Here is a 20,462-nt window from a genome sequence, read left to right on the forward strand (position 1 = left end):
AAGAGCCAGGGGGTGCCGGCTAGGCTACCCGTGGTCATTTACTCCGACAGTAGTCCCCGAAGCTGATCGAGCTTCGAGGCTGACAAAGGGACGAGAAGCTTGGTCAGCTTCCTATCCTGAGGGGCTGGCTTTGCTTGTGTGCGCCGTCTTCGGAAAGCCCCGTTCCTCGTAGGCGGGAACGCGGGTCGGCCTGCGAGCTGACCGCGCGCCATCCCGCGGGCCATGTGGCAAGGAAATCCTGCCAACGCACGCGCGCGACGGGACGCCACCGCAGGCCCGGGCCTGCCACTCCCAGGCCTCGCCCGAGCGCGGATCTTCTGCGGCCCACACGGACCGCTCGCCTTCCCGCGGTGGTTTTATTACGCCATCAGGGCGCAATAATCGCGGGACGTGGGGGAGTGGGTGCAGTTGATCCCCACGTTCCCCCACGCCACGCCTCCTCGGCTCCACCGCGCGGGTCTATAAGTAGGGGGAGGGGGGAGCGGCAGAGGCTCGCACGCTCTCCCTCGCTCCGCCCCTTCTCACCTTCCTTCTTCTTCCCTTCGCCGCCGCAGGAACCCATTGCCGTGGCGTTCCGCCGTCGGACCTCTCGGTTCCTTTGGTCCCACCGTAGCGGGGTCGTGCGCGTCTACGCCGTCGCTTCGTCTTGCTCCCTGCCGCATCGCTCCCATGGCGCTGTCGAGCTCGTGGGATGGCTCCAACGTCCACGAGGACCACGTCGAGTTCCTCCGCCGGACGCGGCGCCTGCCGGGCGAGAACTTCATGCGGGTTCGTCAGGCGCCGGCGAGGGAGATCTCGCCGGCACCGGAGGAGGGCGAGCGAGTGATCTTCCGCTCGCACTGCCTGCGTGGCTTCGGCCTCCCGGCGAGCGGATTCCTTCGGGCTTTCCTTGAATTCTACCACCTCCAGCCGCATCACCTCACTCCCAATGCGGTGATGCTGCTGTCGGCTTTCGCCACCCTGTGTGAGGGCTTTCTTGGGGTTCTCCCCACTCTCGAGCTCTGGGGGGAATTCTTCCAGAGCAAGCTCGGCATCGTCGTCGCGGGCGTGCCCGCCCCTGCGGAGCCTTCATTGCCATGAGGCGGACGGGCGAGAACAATCCATTCCCGCCCATCCCGCTGATCCAGTCGGTGAAGCTCTGGCAGAAGTCCTACTTTTACGTGAAGAATGTCGCCCCGCAGGGCGACTACGTCAACCTGCCGGCTTACGTAGCCGGCCCGCCGGCTGGGAGGCAACCTTCGTGGAGCTACCTGGCCAAGTCGCTGTCTCAGGCCGGGAACGCAGCCGTCTCCCGGCTCCGGGTGATGATCCAGTCGGAGGGCCTGACTGGAGCCGACTTGGTGGCCGCCTTCGTGGAGCACCGGGTACTTCCGCTCCAAGGCCGGCCTCACATGATTTGCCAGATGAGCGGCCGCTTCGACCCGTGCCGGCTGAGCACTAGGGAGATGCCTCATGCAGAGGTGTCTTACATGGTGAACTACATCTCCAACTGCAAGCTCGCCGAGGATTGGCAATACGGCAAGGGGCCGTATTCTCGCGCCAACCCTCCGCCTGCCGTAAGTTTTTTTTCTTTTCTTCCTTTCTGTAGCCGGCCTCATGATAGCCGACCTTTGATCAGTTGGTTTGCCCTTAGCAGAACCCTCTTCTTCCGCCGACGGCTGGGGCCGCAGGGGTAGAGCACCAGCTCCTCCCCGACCGCACGGTGGACGACGCCGACGACCCGGACCTGGGAGCGGCCGCCATGGAAGACGCCATCGTGGGGGAAGGCGACGAGGCAGGAGGCGCGGGGCCCAGAGCCGGCTTTGAGGACTGGCCAGACGACGACGAGGTCGAAGCGGCCCCGCACCGCCAGCCGACGCTTGATCATCAAGGCGCGGGCCCGTCTGCCGCGCCGGCTGCCCGTGGTGGCGCGCAGAAGCGTCGGGCCGCGTCGACCTTCTTCGGCATCCGGCCAAAGAAATCCAAGGCTTCCGCGGCGGCAACCAAGCGGGATGAGGCAGCCGTGAAGGCGGCCCGCTTCCGCAAGGCGGTGAAACAGCCGCAGGCGATCTCGGCGTAAGTCGTCAAACGTCTTGTATATATATATATATATATATATATATATATATATTGTTCTCCTTTTCGATTGAAGCTCTTCTGAACCTTTCTTTGCTCGCCGGGCAGGGCACCGCTTTCCCTTGAGCGAGGTCCTGGCGGCTCCGTAGTCGGGCCGACTGGAGGGTCCTCCGGCTCCCGTCGCGTGGATCCCCGCGCCGACCTTAGGGAGGCCACGGAGCAGAACGCACGGGAGGCACGGGAGGCGGCGGAGCGAAGGACCGCCCAGGCGGCGAAGGAGCAGGCCGATGCGGCGGCCAAGGCCTGGGCGGAGGCGGCGGCCGCGGAGACGGAGACGGAGGCCTCGCACAACCAGCCTCCGTTGCTCGTCGTTCCCCTCCGCGCCGTGGCCCCCGACATCCCCGTGCCCCCGTCGAAGGAGGTTGACCAAGACCCGCCGGTGATGGAGAGGAGGGAGGACCACGTGGTCTTCGTGGAGGGGGCGCCGCAGAGGGCGCTGACTGGGGCAGGCCAAAGCGGCCAATCAGCCGCGGCACCAGAGCAGCCGGCCGGGGGCGAGCCGGAGGCAGGGGCCGGCCTCGAGGTGCAGCCGGCATTGCGCCGGCGCACAGGGGGAGGCACCTCCGCACCGGAGCCGCACCGAGCTGCGGGCGCCAGCCAGATGGCGGAGGCCCTGGAGGCGGCCAGCGTCAGCACGTCCGAGTGGACTCCCAGCGGGGGGACGGGCGAGCTGAATGCGGCGGCCCAGGAGGTCCGGAACTGACTTCAAGCCCAAGCCGCCTCGCTGCAGCGATACACCCAAGAGTTCCTCGCGATGCGGGCTGTCATCCGGGTGAGTCTTCTGGCCTTGGTTGTTTTGCTCTTTTGATTTCTTCCATGGGGGCGCGTCAGCGCACCCACTGGGTGTAGTCCCCGAGTTCCAAGTCGGCTGCTGCGCAGGCGGCTTGGAACTTACTAGGTCCTGACAACTATCTTATTCTCGCCTCCTGTCTGATCTTCTAGGAGTATCATAACCTCCGCACTGCTGCCTTCAACTCCCAGGCTCAGGAGCTGGGCCGGAGAACCGAAGACCTGACCAGCAGCCGGAGTGCATGCTTTGTTTCATTCATCTCCTGTGGGGGCGCGTCAGCGCACCCACTGGGTGTAGTCCCCGAGATTCGGGCCGACTGCTAAGCAGTCGGGTCGGATCTTTCTTGACGACTTCTTCCTTATTGATTTTCCTTTGTCTTCATGCTTGCAGGAGCCAATGCCGACTTGAGGGGGCAGCTCAGCGGGGGCCAGGCTGCCCTTCGCGCCAAGGAAGCCGAGTACAACGCCTTGGTTCTGGAGCGTGACCGCCTGGCCAAGAAGTTGGCCGACCAGGAGGAGAGCCACAAGGCGGCCCTGAAGAAGGCGCAGGACAGCGAGGACGCCCTGAAGGCCGAGTTCGAGACCGAAGCGGCGGGCTGGGCTGAGGCAAAACAAGCACTGAGCGCGGGCTTCGGTCGTATCGAGGATCTGATCGACAGTAAGCCGCCTTCCTCACTCCTTGCTTGCCCCTTGCCCCCTGATTTGTGTTCTGACTTGTGCTGCTTTTTGTTCTCTATGCAGAATACTTTCCCGGCTACTCCGTCTTCGCCACCCAAACCATCGTGGCCCATCACGAGGCGCGCCGGCAGGCGGGGGCTGAAATCGCGCCGGACACGAGCTGGACACTTGAGGAGCAACTCTTGGCGGTCCAAGCCAGGCTGCAGCCGGCTCACTGTATGCTCCGCTGCCTCCAGCGCGCCGGGGCGCAGGTGTTGGCCGCCCTCTGGCTAGGCGAGACGATTCCCCGCACCCCGAGTCGGACTACCGACTGGCTGGAGGTTGCGGTTGGCCGCTTCGAGGCCTGGAAGGCATCGGCGGCCCGGCTTAGAGCTGGGCGGGCGCTGGAATTTGTCCGAGCCTGGTATCCCGGGCTGAACCTGGACCAGCTGCGCACCTGGCGGCTGGAGGCCGACAAGGAGATGGAGGAGGTACGGCTGGCTATCGCTCAGCGTGCCTCGATGATCGCCGAGTGCACTGACATCAGCGTCTTCGCTCCTGAAATAAATGACGACGGCATTGCCCAGCCGGAGGAGTGGTTCGGGCTGGACCCGGCAGCGGGTGAGGACTCGGCAGAGGAGATCGCCTCCAGCGATGAAGGCGCAGATGACGAAGGAGAGGAGGGCGAAGACGTTGAGCCAGCCGGTGAAGCGGCCAGCCAGCCTCAGCCTGACCGTGCTTCCAGCAATGAGGCACGTGCTAGCGCGCCCTCTGTGGGAGGCGGTGATCATGCCGAGGTTCGCCAGCCGGCCACTCCTCCAGCCAGCATTGCCGTCTCCACCGACCTGCCTGACTCGCCTGTCGCTCCCCTGGCTTAATCTGCCGTCCTTGCTTTTCATGCTTGTTACCCTTTGAACAATTTTTATTAAACATGCGCAGTTCCACCCACTGGGGGTGTATTCGGATTATGTTGAATGCTGGCCTTTTGAAGGTCTTTTGTGTAAATATGATCGTGTGCGTGTTTGGTTTCCATTCGTGTATGCTTTTTATCCTTAGGCTATTTCCTTTGCCGCCTTCCCCTTTTGGGAAGGCAAGTACTCGAGCTTTCTTAGATTGAAGCAAGGCGAATGGAAGCCGGCCGGCCGGCTACTCTGGTAGTCGGTCGGTGGTGGGAGAAAAACCGGCTTTTGTTATATTAGTCCGTTAGTCCTAGCTGTTTTTCGTGTGGGCGTCCTTTCCTGCCTTTAACTCTTGCTAGCCGGACAGCCGGTTCTTCGAACTGCGACTTTTGGCAAGAGAAGGCTTGGGTGCCGGCACACTACTTGTCTGGCCGCGGGTAGGACTTTTAATATAACTCCAGGCGGCCAGTCCCCGGGCCGACTAGTCGAACCCGGTGCCGGATGAAAAAAGTGAATGTAATGACAAGGTCATAAGCATGATATTCTTCATTCATAGATAAAAGATGGCAGTCCCCGAGCTCTCCTCGGGGGGCCTATTGTCTCGTACTTAGTACAAAAGCTAGCGTGATACATACTGCATTTCAGCTGTAAAATCTTCGGAGGAGGTTGGCGTTCCATGGTCGTTCCGACTCCTTGCCGGAGTCGTCTCTCTTTCATGCCTTCGGCTTCTGCGCGTCGATCAAGTAGTAGGAGTCGTTGCCTAAAGCTCTGTTGATGATGAAGGGGCCCTCCCAAGGGGCCGAGAGCTTGTCCTGGCCGGCTGTTCGCTGGATCAGTCGGAGCACAAGATCGCCCTCTTGGAAGGATCTTGGCTTGACCTTCCGGCTGTGGTAGCGGCGCAGGCCCCGCTGATAGATGGCGGACCGGCTGAGGGCTAACAGCCGGCCTTCTTCCAGCAGGTCGACGCCGTCTTCTCGTGCTTCCTTGGCCTCCGCCTCCGTGTACATGGTTACCCGAGGTGAGTCAAACTCGATGTCAGTTGGGATAACCGCCTCGGCACCATACACGAGGAAGAAAGGAGTGAAGCCGGTTGACTTGTTTGGGGTAGTGCGCAGACTCCAGAGGACGGCCGGCAGCTCATCGAGCCAACAGCCGGCCGAACGCTCCAGTGGTACGACCAGTCGGGGTGTGATGCCGGAAAGGATGAGGCCGTTGGCTCGCTCGACCTGGCCGTTTGACTGCAGGTGGGCAACAGACGCTAAGTCCAACCGAATGCCTTGCGTCGCGCAGAAACGTGCCAAGGCTCCCTTGGCGAAATTCGTGCCTTTGTCGATGATGATGCTGTGTGGCACGCCGTACCGAGTTGTTATTTCTGTGATAAATGTCACGGTAGTCGGCCCATTCAGCTTCTTGATCGGCTTTGCCTCAATCCATTTGGTGAATTTGTCCACAGCGACAAGCAGATGTGTCATGCCGCCGCGCGCCATCTTGAATGGGCCCACCATGTCCAGTCCCCAAACGGCGAAGGGCCAAGTGAGGGGAATGGTCTTGAGTGCTGAAGCCGGCATGTGTTGCTTGGAGCTGAAGATTTGGCACCCTTTGCAATGTTTAACTAACTCCTTGGCGTCATCCAAAGCAGTCGGCCAAAAGAAACCATGGCGGAAAGCTTTGGCGATGAGTGATCTTGAGGCCGCATGGTGGCCGCATTCTCCTTGGTGGATGTCTCTGAGGATTGCAATGCCCTTCTCTTGCTCGATGCATCGCTGGAGGACTCCAGTGACACTGCGCTTGACGAGCTCTCTGTTGACGATTGTGTATGCTTCGGCTCGGCGTTGGACTTGCCTTGCCTCTATTTCGTCAGCCGGCAGATCTTGGTTTATTAGGAAGTTGAGGATGGACTGAGCCCATGATGGAGCTGCGACTTCTTCTATTGCCAACACAGCTACTACGACCAGGGCGGGCGGGTTGGGTGGTGAAATGCTGGAGTCGGCCGCTGCCTGTTGTGTTGGTGCAGTCCCTGGGCCGACTACCGCAGTCCCCGAGCCGGGTGTGGCAGTCCCCAGGTCGGGCGTAACTACGGAAGTCCCCGAGCCGCCTGCTGATGTCCCCGGGCCGACTATCGAAGTTCCTGGGTCACCCACTTGGTTCTTCGAGCCAGACCTGGCTGTATCAGGGTTAGGCGGCACGAAGATGGAATCGGACTCTGGAGACGGCTTGATAGACGGCTTGAGGAGGCGTTGTAGAGAGACACCGGTTGGTATTGCTTGCCGAGTGGAGCCTATTCGAGCCAGGGCATCAGCTGGCTCATTGTCGGCTCGCGGTACATGGAGGAACTCGCATCCTTCAAAGTACCCACTGATCTGCTGAACGAGGAAGCGGTAGCTTGCCATATTTGCGTCCTTGGCATCCCAGTTGCTGGATGATTGCTGGACCACCAAGTCCGAGTCGCCATAACATAGGATCCGGCGAATGCCGAGCTCTTTGGCAAGCCGGAGCCCGTGTATGAGCGCCTCGTACTCGGCCACGTTGTTGGAGGCGGCAAAGTGAATTTGCAGCGTGTATCTGAGCTTGTTGCCTCTGGGAGAGGTGAGGATGACGCCGGCTCCCAAGCCGGTGCGCATCTTGGACCCATCGAAGTGCATGCGCCAATGAGTGGAGTCGGGAGCTGGTGGCAGGTACTGGGTCTCGGCCCAGTCGACGAGGAAGTCGGCTAATGCTTGGGACTTGATGGCGGTGCGAGGCTGGTAGAAAATCATGTACGGGGCCAGCTCGATGGCCCATTTCGCCACCCGGCCGAATGCATCCCGGCTGCCTATGATCTCGGCCAGCGGGCGGTGCATACAACCGTGATGGGATGCTCTTGGAAGTAGGGCTTCAGCTTCTTGGCGGCGAAGTACACGCCGTAGCACATCTTCTGGTAGTGCGGGTAGTTCTGCTTCGAGGTAGACAGCACCTCGCTCAAATAGTACACCGGCCTCTGGACCGGCTGGGCTCGGCCCTCTTCTGGGCGTTGGACTACGATGACGGTGCTGACCACCCGGCTGGTTGCGGCAATGTAGAGGAGCATGGACTCTTTCTCAGTCGGTGCCACCAGGACAGGCGGCGTGGCCAGCATCTTCTTCAGCTCGTGAAAGGCTTGGTCGGCTTGGTCATTCCACTCGAAGTGAGTGGTTTTCTTCATGAGGCGGTAGAGGGGGAGAGCTTTCTCTCCGAGCCGGCTGATGAAGCGGTTCAGGGAGGCCAAGCATTCGGTGAACTTCTGGACGTCTCGAAGTTTGGTGGGAATCGCCATTCTCTCAATGGCCTTGATCTTTACTGGGTTGCATTCGATGCCGCGTTCGGAAACCAGGAAGCCTAGGAGTTGGCCGGCTGGCACTCCGAACACACATTTCTCGGGGTTGAGCTTGATTTGGAACTGGCGTAGGTTCTCAAATGTTTCCTTGAGGTCTTCCAGCAAGGTGTCGCGCTTCTCTGTCTTCACCACAATGTCGTCTACGTTGATGTGGGCATTTCTGCCGAGCTGCTTGAGGATGCACTTCTGCATGCAACGCTGAAAAGTGGCACCGGCATTTCTCAAGCCGAATGTCATAGTCAGGTAGCAGAAGGCTCCGAATGGCGTGATGAAGGCGGTCTTCAGGCGGTCTGCCGGATCTAACTTTATCTGGTGGTATCCTGAGTAAGCATCCAAGAAACTCAACAGCTCGCATCCGGCCGTGGAGTCTATCACTTGATCAATCCTTGGCAGGGCAAAGGGATCTTTGGGCCAGGCCTTGTTGAGGCTCGTGTAGTCTATGCACATGCGCCACTTGTTGTTCTTCTTTAGCACGAGGACCGGGTTGGCGAGCCATTCTGGAAAGAAAACTTCCATAATGAAGCCGGCTACCAGAAGCCGGGCTATCTCTTCTCCTACGATCCTTCTTTTCTCCTCCGACAGTCGGTGGAGGGGTTGTTTGACTGGTTTTGCGTCTTCTCGGACGTGTAGCTTGTGCTCGGTGAATTCCTTCGGAACACCCGGCATGTCCTTGGGGGACCATGCAAAGATGTCCCGATTCTCACGGAGGAAATCGGCGAGCTCGCCTTCCTATTTGCTGTTTAGGTTTGCCCCGATGACGGCAAACCTCTCTGGGTGCTCGGGGTCAAGAGGTATCTTCTTCGTCTCCTTGGCCGGCTGGAAAGATCCTTGGGCATCATACTCCTTGGGATCGGGGGACAAGGCCGACTGTTTGCCGGCCATGGCCACGACTCGGTCCAACATCTTCTTTTCTTCGGCAATCACAAGGGACTCGGCCAGCCGGCTGCTAGCTACTGCGCACTCGGAAGATTTCTTGTAATCGCCGGCTATGGTGATGATGCCTTTGGTGCTCGACATCTTCATCTTGAGGTAAGCATAGTGGGGAACAGCCATGAACCTGGCCAAGGCAGGTCGGCCAAGAAATGCATGGTAGGGGCTCTCCAGGTCCACCACTTCAAACCAGATCGCCTCCCGGCGGAAATGCTCCTTGTCCCCAAAGAGTACATCAATCTTGATCTTGCCAATGGGGGCGCAGGACAAGCCGGGTACGATGCCATGGAACACAGTTCGAGTAGGCATGAGTTGCTTCGTCTTGACGTTCAGCTTCTCCAGGGTGTCACGGTACAGGATGTTGATGCTGCTCCCGCCGTCTATCAGCACGCGGGAAAAACGGGCGACGCGTCTGTCCGTTGCAAGGGTGGCATCCAGAACCAATGCATAAGAGCCAAGAGATGGCATCACCTCTGGGTGGTCGGCCCGGCTCCAGCTGATAGGCTTTTCTGACCAGTGCATGTTCTCGGCGGGGTTGGTGGCGACCACATTGACTTCCTGGTGTTCTCGGCGTCTGCTACGCCGGCCTTTGGGCTGGCTTGTAAAGACGACATAGGCGGCATGCTCGTCAGGGAACTCATCGTGCACGGCTCCGACTGCGGGCCGAGCGGTCGGCGGCTGCGGAGCCGGAGGCGGCGGACCGGCAGGCGGAGGCGGCGCGAGCCCTTCGCCTTTGGAGATTCGGGTGAGCCATTGGCACTTCCGGGTTGTGTGGTTGGACGGCTTCGCGCCGCTGTGGAACTTGCATGGGGCGTCGAGAGTTTGCTCGTAGGAGAAGGCCGGCTGCCAAGCCGGCTTGCCGCCCCTCTGCTTCTTGGGTGCGGGCCGCCCTTCGGGCTCCTCGTCTTCGACTGTGGCCACCTGCCGACTGGTGGAGGGTGGCACGGGGCCCTCGCGCTTGTGGTCGTTCTGGTGTGGGCATTGGCCGGAGTCCCCAGCCGGCGTCTTGGGCGCCGGGTTGAGTACTTTCCCGGACGCGTCTACCCGGAGCTCGGTCTTCATTGAGGAGTCGGCGGTGGCGTACTTGTCCGCTATGTCCAGAAGCTCGTCGAGGGTAGTCGACTCGTCGCAGAGAAGCTTGTGCTTGAGGAGGGTGCCTTCTCGGCACCCGGCAGTGAAGTATTCTATGGCTTGCACCTCGTGCACCCCTTCGCAAGAGTTGCGGAGCTCGGCCCAATGCATGAGGTAGTCAGAAGTGGACTCGGCGGGGCCTTGTACACACAAGGAGAGCTGTCTGGGCTTGGGAGCCCGCTTGTAGGTGCTGGTGAAGTTGCGGACGAAGGCTTCTGTGAAGTCTAGCCAGCTATTGATGTTGTATGGCTTGAGGCTGTTGAGCCAGGTCCGCGCCGTGCCTTGCAGCATGAGGGGCACGTACTTCACGACAACGCGCCTGTTGCCGTTTGCTATGCTAACTGCCGTGGAGTAGTCGATCAACCAATCTTCCGGCTTCACGGAGCCGTTGTACTTGGGCGTGTCTCTTGGGAGCGAGAACCCTTTGGGGAAAGGCTCGTCGCGGATGCGGGGGCCGAAGCAAGACGGGTCGACATCATCTTCTTCTTCCAGCGCCAGGGATCGTGCTAGGCGGTCGATCCGATGGCGGGCGTCGTTCTCGCCGACTCCTTCGCGGCGACCTAGTCGGCCGCTGAGAGTCGGATGCGCAACAGGCGGTGGGGTGGGATATCTCTCCTCACGGGGCCGAGGCGGAGGCGGGTTGCCCCGCCACTCCACGGCCCGGGGATGGCCTTCTGCGTCTCGCTCGATGGAGATTCGGGTTCGGCTTCGGCTGGCAGCCGGCTCTTTCTCGTGCCGCGCGCGGGTTTTACCCGCAGTCGGCATCCGGGACATCGCGCCGTGATCTCGGCGCGGGGGAGGGCTTTCCGCGCAGGCGTCGGCTTCGTGCCGCTGCGCGGCCGTGTCGATTAGCTGCTGGATGCGTCTGGTCATGTGGGGGAGTTCTTCGGCCCCCAATCCGTCTAGCTCGTCTACGGCCGCCTGGGCGGCACGCAGGTTCTCGAGTGGAGTGGCGTAGACTAGGCGGTCGACTCCTAGCGTGTAGGCGACGACAGCGCCGCGCTGCCTGACAACGCCGGCCCGGTTGGGCCCGCCTGGGGGCGGCGTGCCAAAGGCGGCGCGGTCGGCTTCGCGCCAGTGGGCCACAGTGAGGCGTCTCATGGAAGCCAACTTCCGGCCCTCCGCGAGGAGGGCGAGGCGGCGAGCCTCCAGTGCTTCGGCATCGGCATTGGCCGGGAGGGGGATGGACAAGTCGTGGACCGCCGCATGCGGGGCGTCGTGGGCGCTCTCGTCAGAAGCGTCGCCGTGGCCGATGACCATCACCTCGGTGGTGACAGCGTCGCAGCCATCGGCCCGGGGAAGTGGGTCGTTATAGATCGTGACGTCGGTGGGGAAAGTGTCGAGTGAGACCGTGTCGGAGTCGACAGGCATCGGATCGGTGGAGCCAACCGACTCCAAGTCCACAGCAGGCTCGCCGGAGACGCAGAGCTGGCCGAGGAGGTTGACGAGGTGGTCGGTGCCCGCGTCAGAGGCGAGCTCGTCAGAGATGAGGGTCTTGTCAAGGAGATCAGTGAGGCCGCTCGCTGCGCAGACGTTGGTGACGCCTTGCAGCGCGTCGTGGCAAGCGCCATCGGGCGTGTCGGGCTGGCTACGCTCGCTGGGGAGGAAGAGGGTTCCCGTCCAGAACAGGTCTCCGGGCGACGGTGCACCTGGCCCCACGGTGGGCGCCAAATGTCGGGTGGTAGGTGCGACATATGCCAACGGGTGGCTTATCATTGTGGGAGCCAGTAAGACGTCGCCGGTGCCTGGAAGTGGGATGAGGCGAAGACATGCACGCCGGCGAATCTTACCAAGCTTCGGGGCTCTCCGTGGAGATAACACCCCTACTGCTGCTCTGCGGGGTCTCCGCATGATCACAAGATGAACAAGTAGCTACATGATGCTCCTTGAGCTGTTTTGTGAGAAGAAGAAGAAGAAGAAGAAGAGCACGGCTAGCCCTCCTCCCCTCTCTATGTGGTGTCTAGAACTAGCTTGGATCAACCCTTTGCATGGGTGTCCCGGGGGGTTTATATAGGCCTACCCCTCGGGGGTACAATGGTAATCCGGCTGGGCGTGGGGCCCAGCCGTCTGTGACTACACTCGCTGGCTTCTGCGTCGGCTGCTGGGGCCCGCCGGCTGCCGGCTCCTTGGTCGACAGGCAGGCCCCACTATCCAGGGCCTTGTCGGTGGCTGGTTACTGTTGCTCAATCCTGGTGACGAGGGCTTCGCCAAGGTGGGCGTGGCTACAGTGCCGCCGTCCGGCGGGTGATCGCTGTAGCCTCACCGCGTCTTGTCTCCTTAATGGGGTGTCTCCTTCGAGGGAGGTGGCAAGCCGGCTGTGGAGAGCCGGCTCTGTCTTGGGCCGACTGGGGGAGGCCTGGCCGCCTTCGGGTGTCTCTCTGCCCGAAGGGGCCCACCGCCCGTGGGCCGCACTGGCAGCCCGTCGTGGATGACATCAGGGTCAACGTGGCAACAGTGCCGCACCGGACGGGCCATGGGCACCCGTACGACGCACTGTGCCAGGCGTGCTCCGGGATTCGGGGGTGGCAGGCTTTATTGTAGCCACGCCCCGTCACATCGCCGTTATGTGGATGCAGACTTCGAGGGTACGATCTTGACCGCTTTGTGGGAGCCGGCTTCTTGGAGTCGGCCTTCTCGCGGCCGGCTTCTCGGAGCCGGCCCTCCCGCGGCTTTCTTCATGAGGGCTAAAGTCGGGTCGCCTTTCGATAGCCGGCCTGGGAGACAGCCGGCAAGGGGAAGGCGGCCCCATGTCTTGGATTCTTGAGGGCCGGATTGGCTTGTAATTTTTCAGAAGAGCCAGGGGGTGACGGCTAGGCTACCCATGGTCATTTACTCCGACATAGAGCATTGTTATTCATGGAATACATATGGTGCAAGCAATTATGATAATCATGCAATGTATGGAATGCATCAAAATCTCCTAATATGTATGAGGAAACTATGGGGGTCTCCTCATGAGCATTAATGGAAACATCACACGTAGAAGATTGACAACATCCCAAACAATGCATATTTGGAACAATGTGATCATGGCATGGCATAGTAGATGAATTGCGCAAATCGTGTAAAGGAAGCATGGCAATATCATCACATGAAAAAAAAGCCAATGACCATCATCTTGTCATCTATGTGATAAGTGCAAATGGGATAGATTTTAATGGGGCATGCATAGTTACTATGTTGAGATTGAAATGATGCAATATGGGATATCTCACTCATAGCATATGACAAGGTTAATGGTCACATGATATCCTACGAAGCATAGCATCACAACTAGGCAACTCAACATGCTCATCATCATATTTATCATAAATAGGTAAGTCATGACATGAAGAAGTCGCACTAGCGTGAAGCATGGGTATAGGTGTGTCAACATCATGCAAGCAATCATTCGTGAAATAGTCCACTAGTGGGACAAGAGAAGCACCATCACCTATGTTACCTTTCGAGCATCACTCATGTGTTGTAGGTGAGGTGTCGAAGACCAAGTCGTGGTCATCTTCATCTTGATGGAACCATGTGGGGGTGCATCATCGTCCACCATGGCCATCGTCATCTCCATTGGAGGTATGGACTCGTCGAGGGTAGGCATGTCGTCATGTAGGAGACCTAGCACCAAAGAAGAAAACACACTAGGAGTAGAGGTTAAGTCGTTAGAAATCAAAGTGGCCTCACATGCCGTGTCAACTATGTCACTCACTAAGTGTTGTGGCTCACTCACTCCCTCTCGGATGCTCTCACTCATATGGTTGATGGAGTCACTCAAATGGCTCTCAACCTCACATAGGATGTGTGGCATGCTCTTAAGTGTGGGGCTAGTGGTGGTCACACTCATCCTCTCATAGGAAATGCTCTCAATGTCACGTGTGGTGGAGTCACTCATGTCACTCATGTAGTGGTGGCTCTCCTCACATGGAAATTGGGGCATCTCGTCACATGTCCTTGTCGGAGAGATGTTGGTGCAAATGTATCCATGCTCAATCATGTCGTGATCGTAGCCATGGATGAAGGCCGAAGATGGCACATCATCACTCTTCTCGAAGACCAAAGATAAGGTCTCATGAGCGTTCTCATAGCTTGACTCAGAGTATGAGTCCAATATGGGCGCCGTCTTCATGTTGTTGAAGAGGTTCATGCTCGCTGTCGTGGTCGAAGGGGATGGCCCTTGCTCGACCTTCTTGTCGCCGTCTTGTTGTTGGAGGTCCATATGATGTGGCGCCTCATAGCTCGTCTCCATGACCGAAGGGAAATTCCCATGCTCGGACATCTTACTTGAGGGGCTTCCGAAGATGGAAGTGTCTTCTTCGCTCGTAGTTGGTCGCCTTGTAGTTGAAGATGTTGATGTAGGCGAACTCATAGGAAGTAGGCAAAGATGCCCTATGTCCGAAGGCGAAGATGCCTTGATAGCACTTGGCAAAGATGCTGAAGAGGTTGTTGTAGCCGTAGCGTGCTCTTGGTGGTGCTTGTCTCGCGGTCATCTCTTATGGTCATGAAGTTTGGACTTGGCATGAAGTAGGGCTTGTTCGGACTTGTACGTTTGTGCGTGTTGAGCATCTTCATGTTGATGATGTCGTTGTCGTGCTTGAGCTCGTAGTAGATGTTGTTCATCGTCATTGTGCACATGTTGCTTGGAGGTGACATGCCCTTCATGACGAGATGGATCACGAACGTGATGGTGGTCGCCATGGAGATGTGGATGTGGAAGACTTGCGCTTGTGTCGCTTGGGCGCTCCGAAGAGGATCGATGTGCTTTCCGCCGCCTTGAAGATGACAAAGGGGAAGTAGACTTGAACAAGGCCCGAATCTCCTCCATCCTTGCATCTTGCTCCTCCTTTTGTGCGGAAAGCTTGTTGTCGATGTAGTTCCTTTTCCTCGCTTCGGAGTGGCGAATGTCAATGGAGAGGTTCTCGATGCGCTCTCACAATCTTGATTGTGTGCCTTGCATTTGTCGTTGTAGATCAAAGATTGACGCTTTGGTGATGTAGTTGTTCACGTCGTCGTTGTTGTCGAAGACCGGAGATGAAATGCCTTGCCTATCCATCACAAGACTCGCGCAAATATGAGTGGAAGAAAGGAAAGAACTAGACCAATGTACCTTATCCAATGTTGAGGATGGATCAAAAATCACTCAATAATGTATCAAGGAAATAGCACAATTGGTACCAGATCTTGTCAATTCTCACACCTACACAAACAAGGCTTATGGTGGAGCTCAGTGAGGATAGTGGCACAAAAATTTGATGCAAATTGTTAGCAAGAGTCAATAATGTTGGAAAAGATTCACAAATTCCCAAGTGAAACAAGTAGACCAATAGCAATATGTGGCACACGGAATCACACACACGGATAGATAAATGGGATCGTGCAACCAAGGAATGAGCACAAAATGTGGAATCCACGGAAAATGCTCGTGTTGCACAACTCAAGAGAGAAGCTAGCACGATTGCTCAATAGGCGGATACGACACTTGTGCACAACCTATAAGATGCAAAATGTATGAGCTTTCTATCCCAAGTATGCTATATGTATGATGTTCCCGTTGTTCTTCTCAAGATGATCCAAGATGATCGGATATGACAATCTTATGTACAATGTGGTATGATGCTATGGCACTTGCTTACAAGCTCTTTGCTCTCTTTTATTTTGCTTAAAAGCTTACTGTTTTTTATTTATTTTTTTGATATGGCCACTATGCGAAATGCACAAACCAAGGTAGCAATTGTGTATATGCGGGAACAAACTTGAGGCACACGAGATGGTATGATACCAATATGATATGGTATGTATGCAATGGGAGGTGTAGATCACTAATGTGCACAAGTAACGTTGCCGGCAATACTCAAATGGCTAGTCTCGATAGGAAAGTGACGCAAAATGGGCTAGGGGTGATCAATGCAATTGCAAGGGGAATGTACAATGGTGTCATCAAGGTTACCGTCCTTGAAGTTGGTGAGTGGCGGTGTTCTTGATGTAGATACCAAGATGATGGAGACTCGTCCCTAAGTAGTCGAAACACCTTAGGAAATGGTAAAAACCACGAACTCAAGATCTCAAGGGCAAAATTCAAATAGTGGTGGAACCTATCTAGGTGGATGGGGGATGTCAATAGCTACTCAACGAGCTAAAGAACGCGAAAATTGGACTCCGGATGTGGAAGTTATGGCCGAAACGATGAAGCACTCGCGGCTATCCTGGGGGGGTCGTGCGCACGGGGGTAGGAGCCCGTTGTAACGCCCTCGATGCGGCTATATCTCCCACGTGTCGAAGCACGACTTAGAGGCATAACCGCATTGAAAGCAATGTCGCAAGTGAGGTAATCTTCACACAACCCATGTAATACATAAGGGAAAGAGATACATAGCTGGCTTACACTCGCCACTTCACACAATACATGAATAAAGCATTACATTCATCCAAATACACTCAAGGTCCGACTACGGAACCCAAAATACAAGAAGACTACCCCAAATGCTACACAGATCCCCGATCGTCCCGACTGGGCTCCACTACAGATCAATTTGAACGAAACAACATAAAGGACAAGATCTTCATAGAGCTCCTCGGTGAGCTTGGTTCCGTCATCTGCATGGTTCAACGGCACCTACAAACTGGTTTTGGAAGTATCTGTGAGTCACGGGGACTCAGCAATCTCACACCCTCGCGATCAAGACTATTTAAGCTTATGGGTAAGGTAAAGGTATGATGTGGAGCTGCAGCAGGCGACTAGCATATATGGTGGCTAACATACGCAAATGAGAGCGAGAAGAGAAGGCAAAGCACGTTCGCACAACTATGATCAAGAAGTGATCCTAGAACAACCTACGTCAAGCATAACTCCAACACCGTGTTCACTTCCCGGACTCTGCCGGAAAGAGACCATCACGGTTACACACGCGGTTGATGCATTTTAATTAAGGTCAACTTCAGGTTTTCTACAACCGGACATTAAAAAGTTCCCATTTGCCCATAACCGCGGGCACAGCTTTCAAAAGTTCAAATCCCTGCAGGGGTGTCCCAACTTAGCCCATCACAAGCTCTCACGGTCAACGAAGGATATTCCTTCTAGCGGGAAGACCCGGTAAGACTCGGAATCCCGGTTACAAGACATTTCGACAATGGTAAAACAAGACCAGCAAGGCCACCCGAATGTGCCGACAAATCCCGATAGGAGCTGCACATATCTCTTTCTCAGGGCACACCGGATTGTCCAAGGTTCCGGTAGGCTAGCCCAGAGTTGCCCCTGGTGGCCACCGGCAGCTGACAGGTTGGACCAACACTCAGAGGAGCACTGGCCTGGGGGTTTAATAAAGATGACCCTTGGGCAGGCCTACCCAAGGGAAAGAAAAGGCTAGGTGGCAAATGGTAAAACCAATGTTGGGCCTTGCTGGAGGAGTTTTATTCAGAGCGAACTGTCAAGGGGTTCCCATTATAACCCAACCGGGTAAGGAACGCAAAATCCGGTAACATAACACTGATATGACGGAAACTAAGGCGGCAAGAGTGGAACAAAACACCAGGCATAAGGCCGAGCCTTCCACCCTTTACCAAGTATATAGATGCATTAATTAGATAAGAGATATTGTGATATCCCAACAAGTAAGCATGTTCCAACAAGGAACAACATCTCCATGTTCCAACAAGGAACAAACTTCAATCTTCATCTGCAACTAACAACGCTATAAGAGGGGCTGAGCAAAGCGGTAACATAGCCAAACAATGGTTTTCTAGGACAAGGTGGGTTAGAGGATTGGTTTAACAATATGGGAGGCATGATAAGCAAGTGGTGGGTATCACAGCATAGGCATAGCAAAAGAGCGAGCAACTAGCAAGCAAAGATAGAAGTGATTTCGAGGGTATGGTCATCTTGCCTGAGATCCCGCAAGGAAGAAGAACGAGTCCATGAAGAAGACAAACGGAAGTAGTCGCACGGGTCCTCACAAATGCGATGTTATCGGAACCAACCCGAAGAAGCAACACCGGAAAGAAGCACACAACATAGTAAACAACCAACACATGAACATGGTATGATATGCGGGATGCGGTATGCGGTGCACATGCATGATTTGAAAAGGAATGATTGAACCTGGCCTCAACTTGGAAATCCAAGAGTTCCACTGGAAAGGTGAGGTGATTTCGGTTGAAATCGATATAAAGATCACCGGAATCGGATGCACGGTTTGGAAATGGCAAGCAAAACAAATATGGCACCGGTCTGCGATAAACAGCAAGTAGCCATCTAAATGCATCAAGATAAATATGCTACAGCACTCAAACATGGAAACAAAATACATGGCAGGGATACACTCAAGATGCTTGACAAAAGATGAACACTGAGCTACGGCTAATTCACCCATTAACAGGTTCAAACAAGCATGGCAAAAATGCAAATGATAACAGGTTTCAGACTTAGTGAAATAACAACAAATCAGGAATTTATCATCAGGAAGCACATTTTAGAGCATTAAAACTACATGCTACAGGAAATTAACATGGCAAAGCAAGGCATGGCATGAAGCTACTCAAAGCACTTAACAAAAGTCCTTTAGTGACCTTGAGCCAAAAGGGATCAGAAAATACAATTGCAAGCATGTGAACATGGCAAAAACATAAACAGATTCATACTTAGTGAAAAACTGGAGCATGCAAAACAGTTAACGAGTAGGCATGTTTACGAGCTCGATGCACTCACTACAGAGCATGGAATGACAAACTAAGCATACACCCATCAAGAATACATGACATAGAAGCTAGATATGGCAAGAATAACAACATAGCATGCACGGATCAATAACAACATCCTCGGCAAAATCGCTAACAAGTCAACAATCTGTCAGGATTCACGATATAGCAAAAGTAGAGCTCGATTGACTCAAGCTAGGGTGCTCCATAAATGCAAACAAAGACACGGATGGATAGAGCACCACAATATTAACAAATCATCCTTACCGATCATCCTCAAAAGAGGCACGGATCACTAGGAAACAACATGAACATATGGCATATCAACAAAATCAGGACAAGGACTTGGTGAAAAACTAAGTCCCTGAAATCAGCATTACCGATTACGCTACTTTGCAAGCTTGTGCTACTCACCACACATATCACAAAAATACATGGTAATCACCTCTGTAAATATGGCATGGCATATAACAAAACTCATGTAGAGCTCAGGAGCATATCATGCACACATTAATCATGGCAAAAATGACAAATAGCTATTTGATGAAACAGATCTGACAAGTTACTCACATAGCCCTCTTCCAACAGCATTTCGGGCATCAAGATGAGCTCAAATGAAAATGTTGCAATGAGATGAAATGATGTACTCGTCAAGACGAACATTTTTATATGCTACACGCTCAAAACGGAGCTACGGATGCAAAGTTATGACATGATGAACATGGGCACATGAATCTGGAAACTTCGGGGACTTACTGAAATTTTACCTCCGCGAAAAGTCAACGCGGGATGAGGATATCCGGGACGGAGGGATCCGGGGACGGGAGCGGGCGTTTGGATCGGGCACCTGGTGGATCTGATCCACCTTCTTCTCCGGCGAGGCGCGGACTCCGGCGATGCGGGAACTCCCGCGAACGGTGGTGCAACTCCCGAGGTGGCGGCGGACGAGGGCAAGGTGGCGGCCGGAGAAGCTCGTGGCGGCGGCGGAGAGGCGAAGAGGCGACGGCAGCGCACGGCGGACGAAGTCCGGTGATGAGGCGGCGGAGTCGCGGGCGCGCGCGGGTCCGGTGGCAGGCGGCGGAGGTCGCCGGCGGGAGGCGCACGGCGGCGTGGCGGCGGGATCCGGCGCGCGCATGGGGCAGTGCACTCGGGAAGAGGCGGCGGACCGGTTCGGGCCCGGGTGGGCCTGCCATGGGCCCGGCGGGTCGCGGCGGTGAGAAGGAGAGAGAGGAGGCGGCGCGGGATGAGGTGGCGCGCACTAATTGGAGGAGAGCGGCGGCGGGGCGACGTGGCAAGCCCTGATTGGCCGGGGTGAGGTGGCTGCGGGGCGGCGGACATGTCCGGCGCGGTGGGGAGTTTTTGTCCGGCGGCGCGAGGAGCGGGGCTAGGGTTTGATCTACGCGGAAATTTTGGAGGGGATCACATTATATAGGTAGAGGGAGCTAGGAGAGTCCAAATGAGGTGCGGTTTGCGGCCACGCGATCGTGATCGAACGACTGAGATGATGGAGGAGGTTTAGGTGGGTTTTGGGCCACTTTGGAAGGGTGTTGGGCTGCAACACACACGAGGCCTTTACGGTCCCTCGGTTAACCGTTGGATTATCAAACGAAGTCCAAATGGCACGAAACTTGACAGGCGGTCTACCGGTGGTAAACTAAAGCCGCATGACAAGTCTCGGTCCAATCCAAAAACGTTTAACACCCGCACACGAAAAGAGGTAGAAAGGGACACCGGGTGACATAGGAGCGCCGGATTGCAAAACGGACAACGGGGAAAATGCTCGGATGCATGAGAAGAACATGTATGCAAATGAAATGCACATGATGACATGATATGCAATGCATGACATGCAAGCAATGACAAGGCAACAACAGTGAATAACTGGACGACACCTGGCACATCGGTCTCGG

At 56.0% G+C, this 20,462-nt stretch overlaps 1 protein-coding gene across 1 annotated transcript; it reads right to left on the minus strand.

Moving 5' to 3' along the window:
* Positions 1-5,971: 5,971 nt before the first annotated feature.
* LOC125554716 lies at positions 5,972-19,687 on the minus strand (the record flags this gene model as incomplete). The annotated part of the gene is made up of 2 exons (XM_048718171.1): positions 19,400-19,687; positions 5,972-6,745 (listed from the first exon to the last, which is right to left on the minus strand). Coding segments are annotated over exons 1-2 (1,062 nt in total), but the record flags the coding sequence as incomplete, so codon positions are not given.
* Positions 19,688-20,462: the final 775 nt, after the last annotated feature.

The sequence above is a fragment of the Triticum urartu genome, chromosome 4 (genome assembly GCF_003073215.2).
Source record: "Triticum urartu cultivar G1812 chromosome 4, Tu2.1, whole genome shotgun sequence".
NCBI lineage: Eukaryota > Viridiplantae > Streptophyta > Magnoliopsida > Poales > Poaceae > Triticum > Triticum urartu.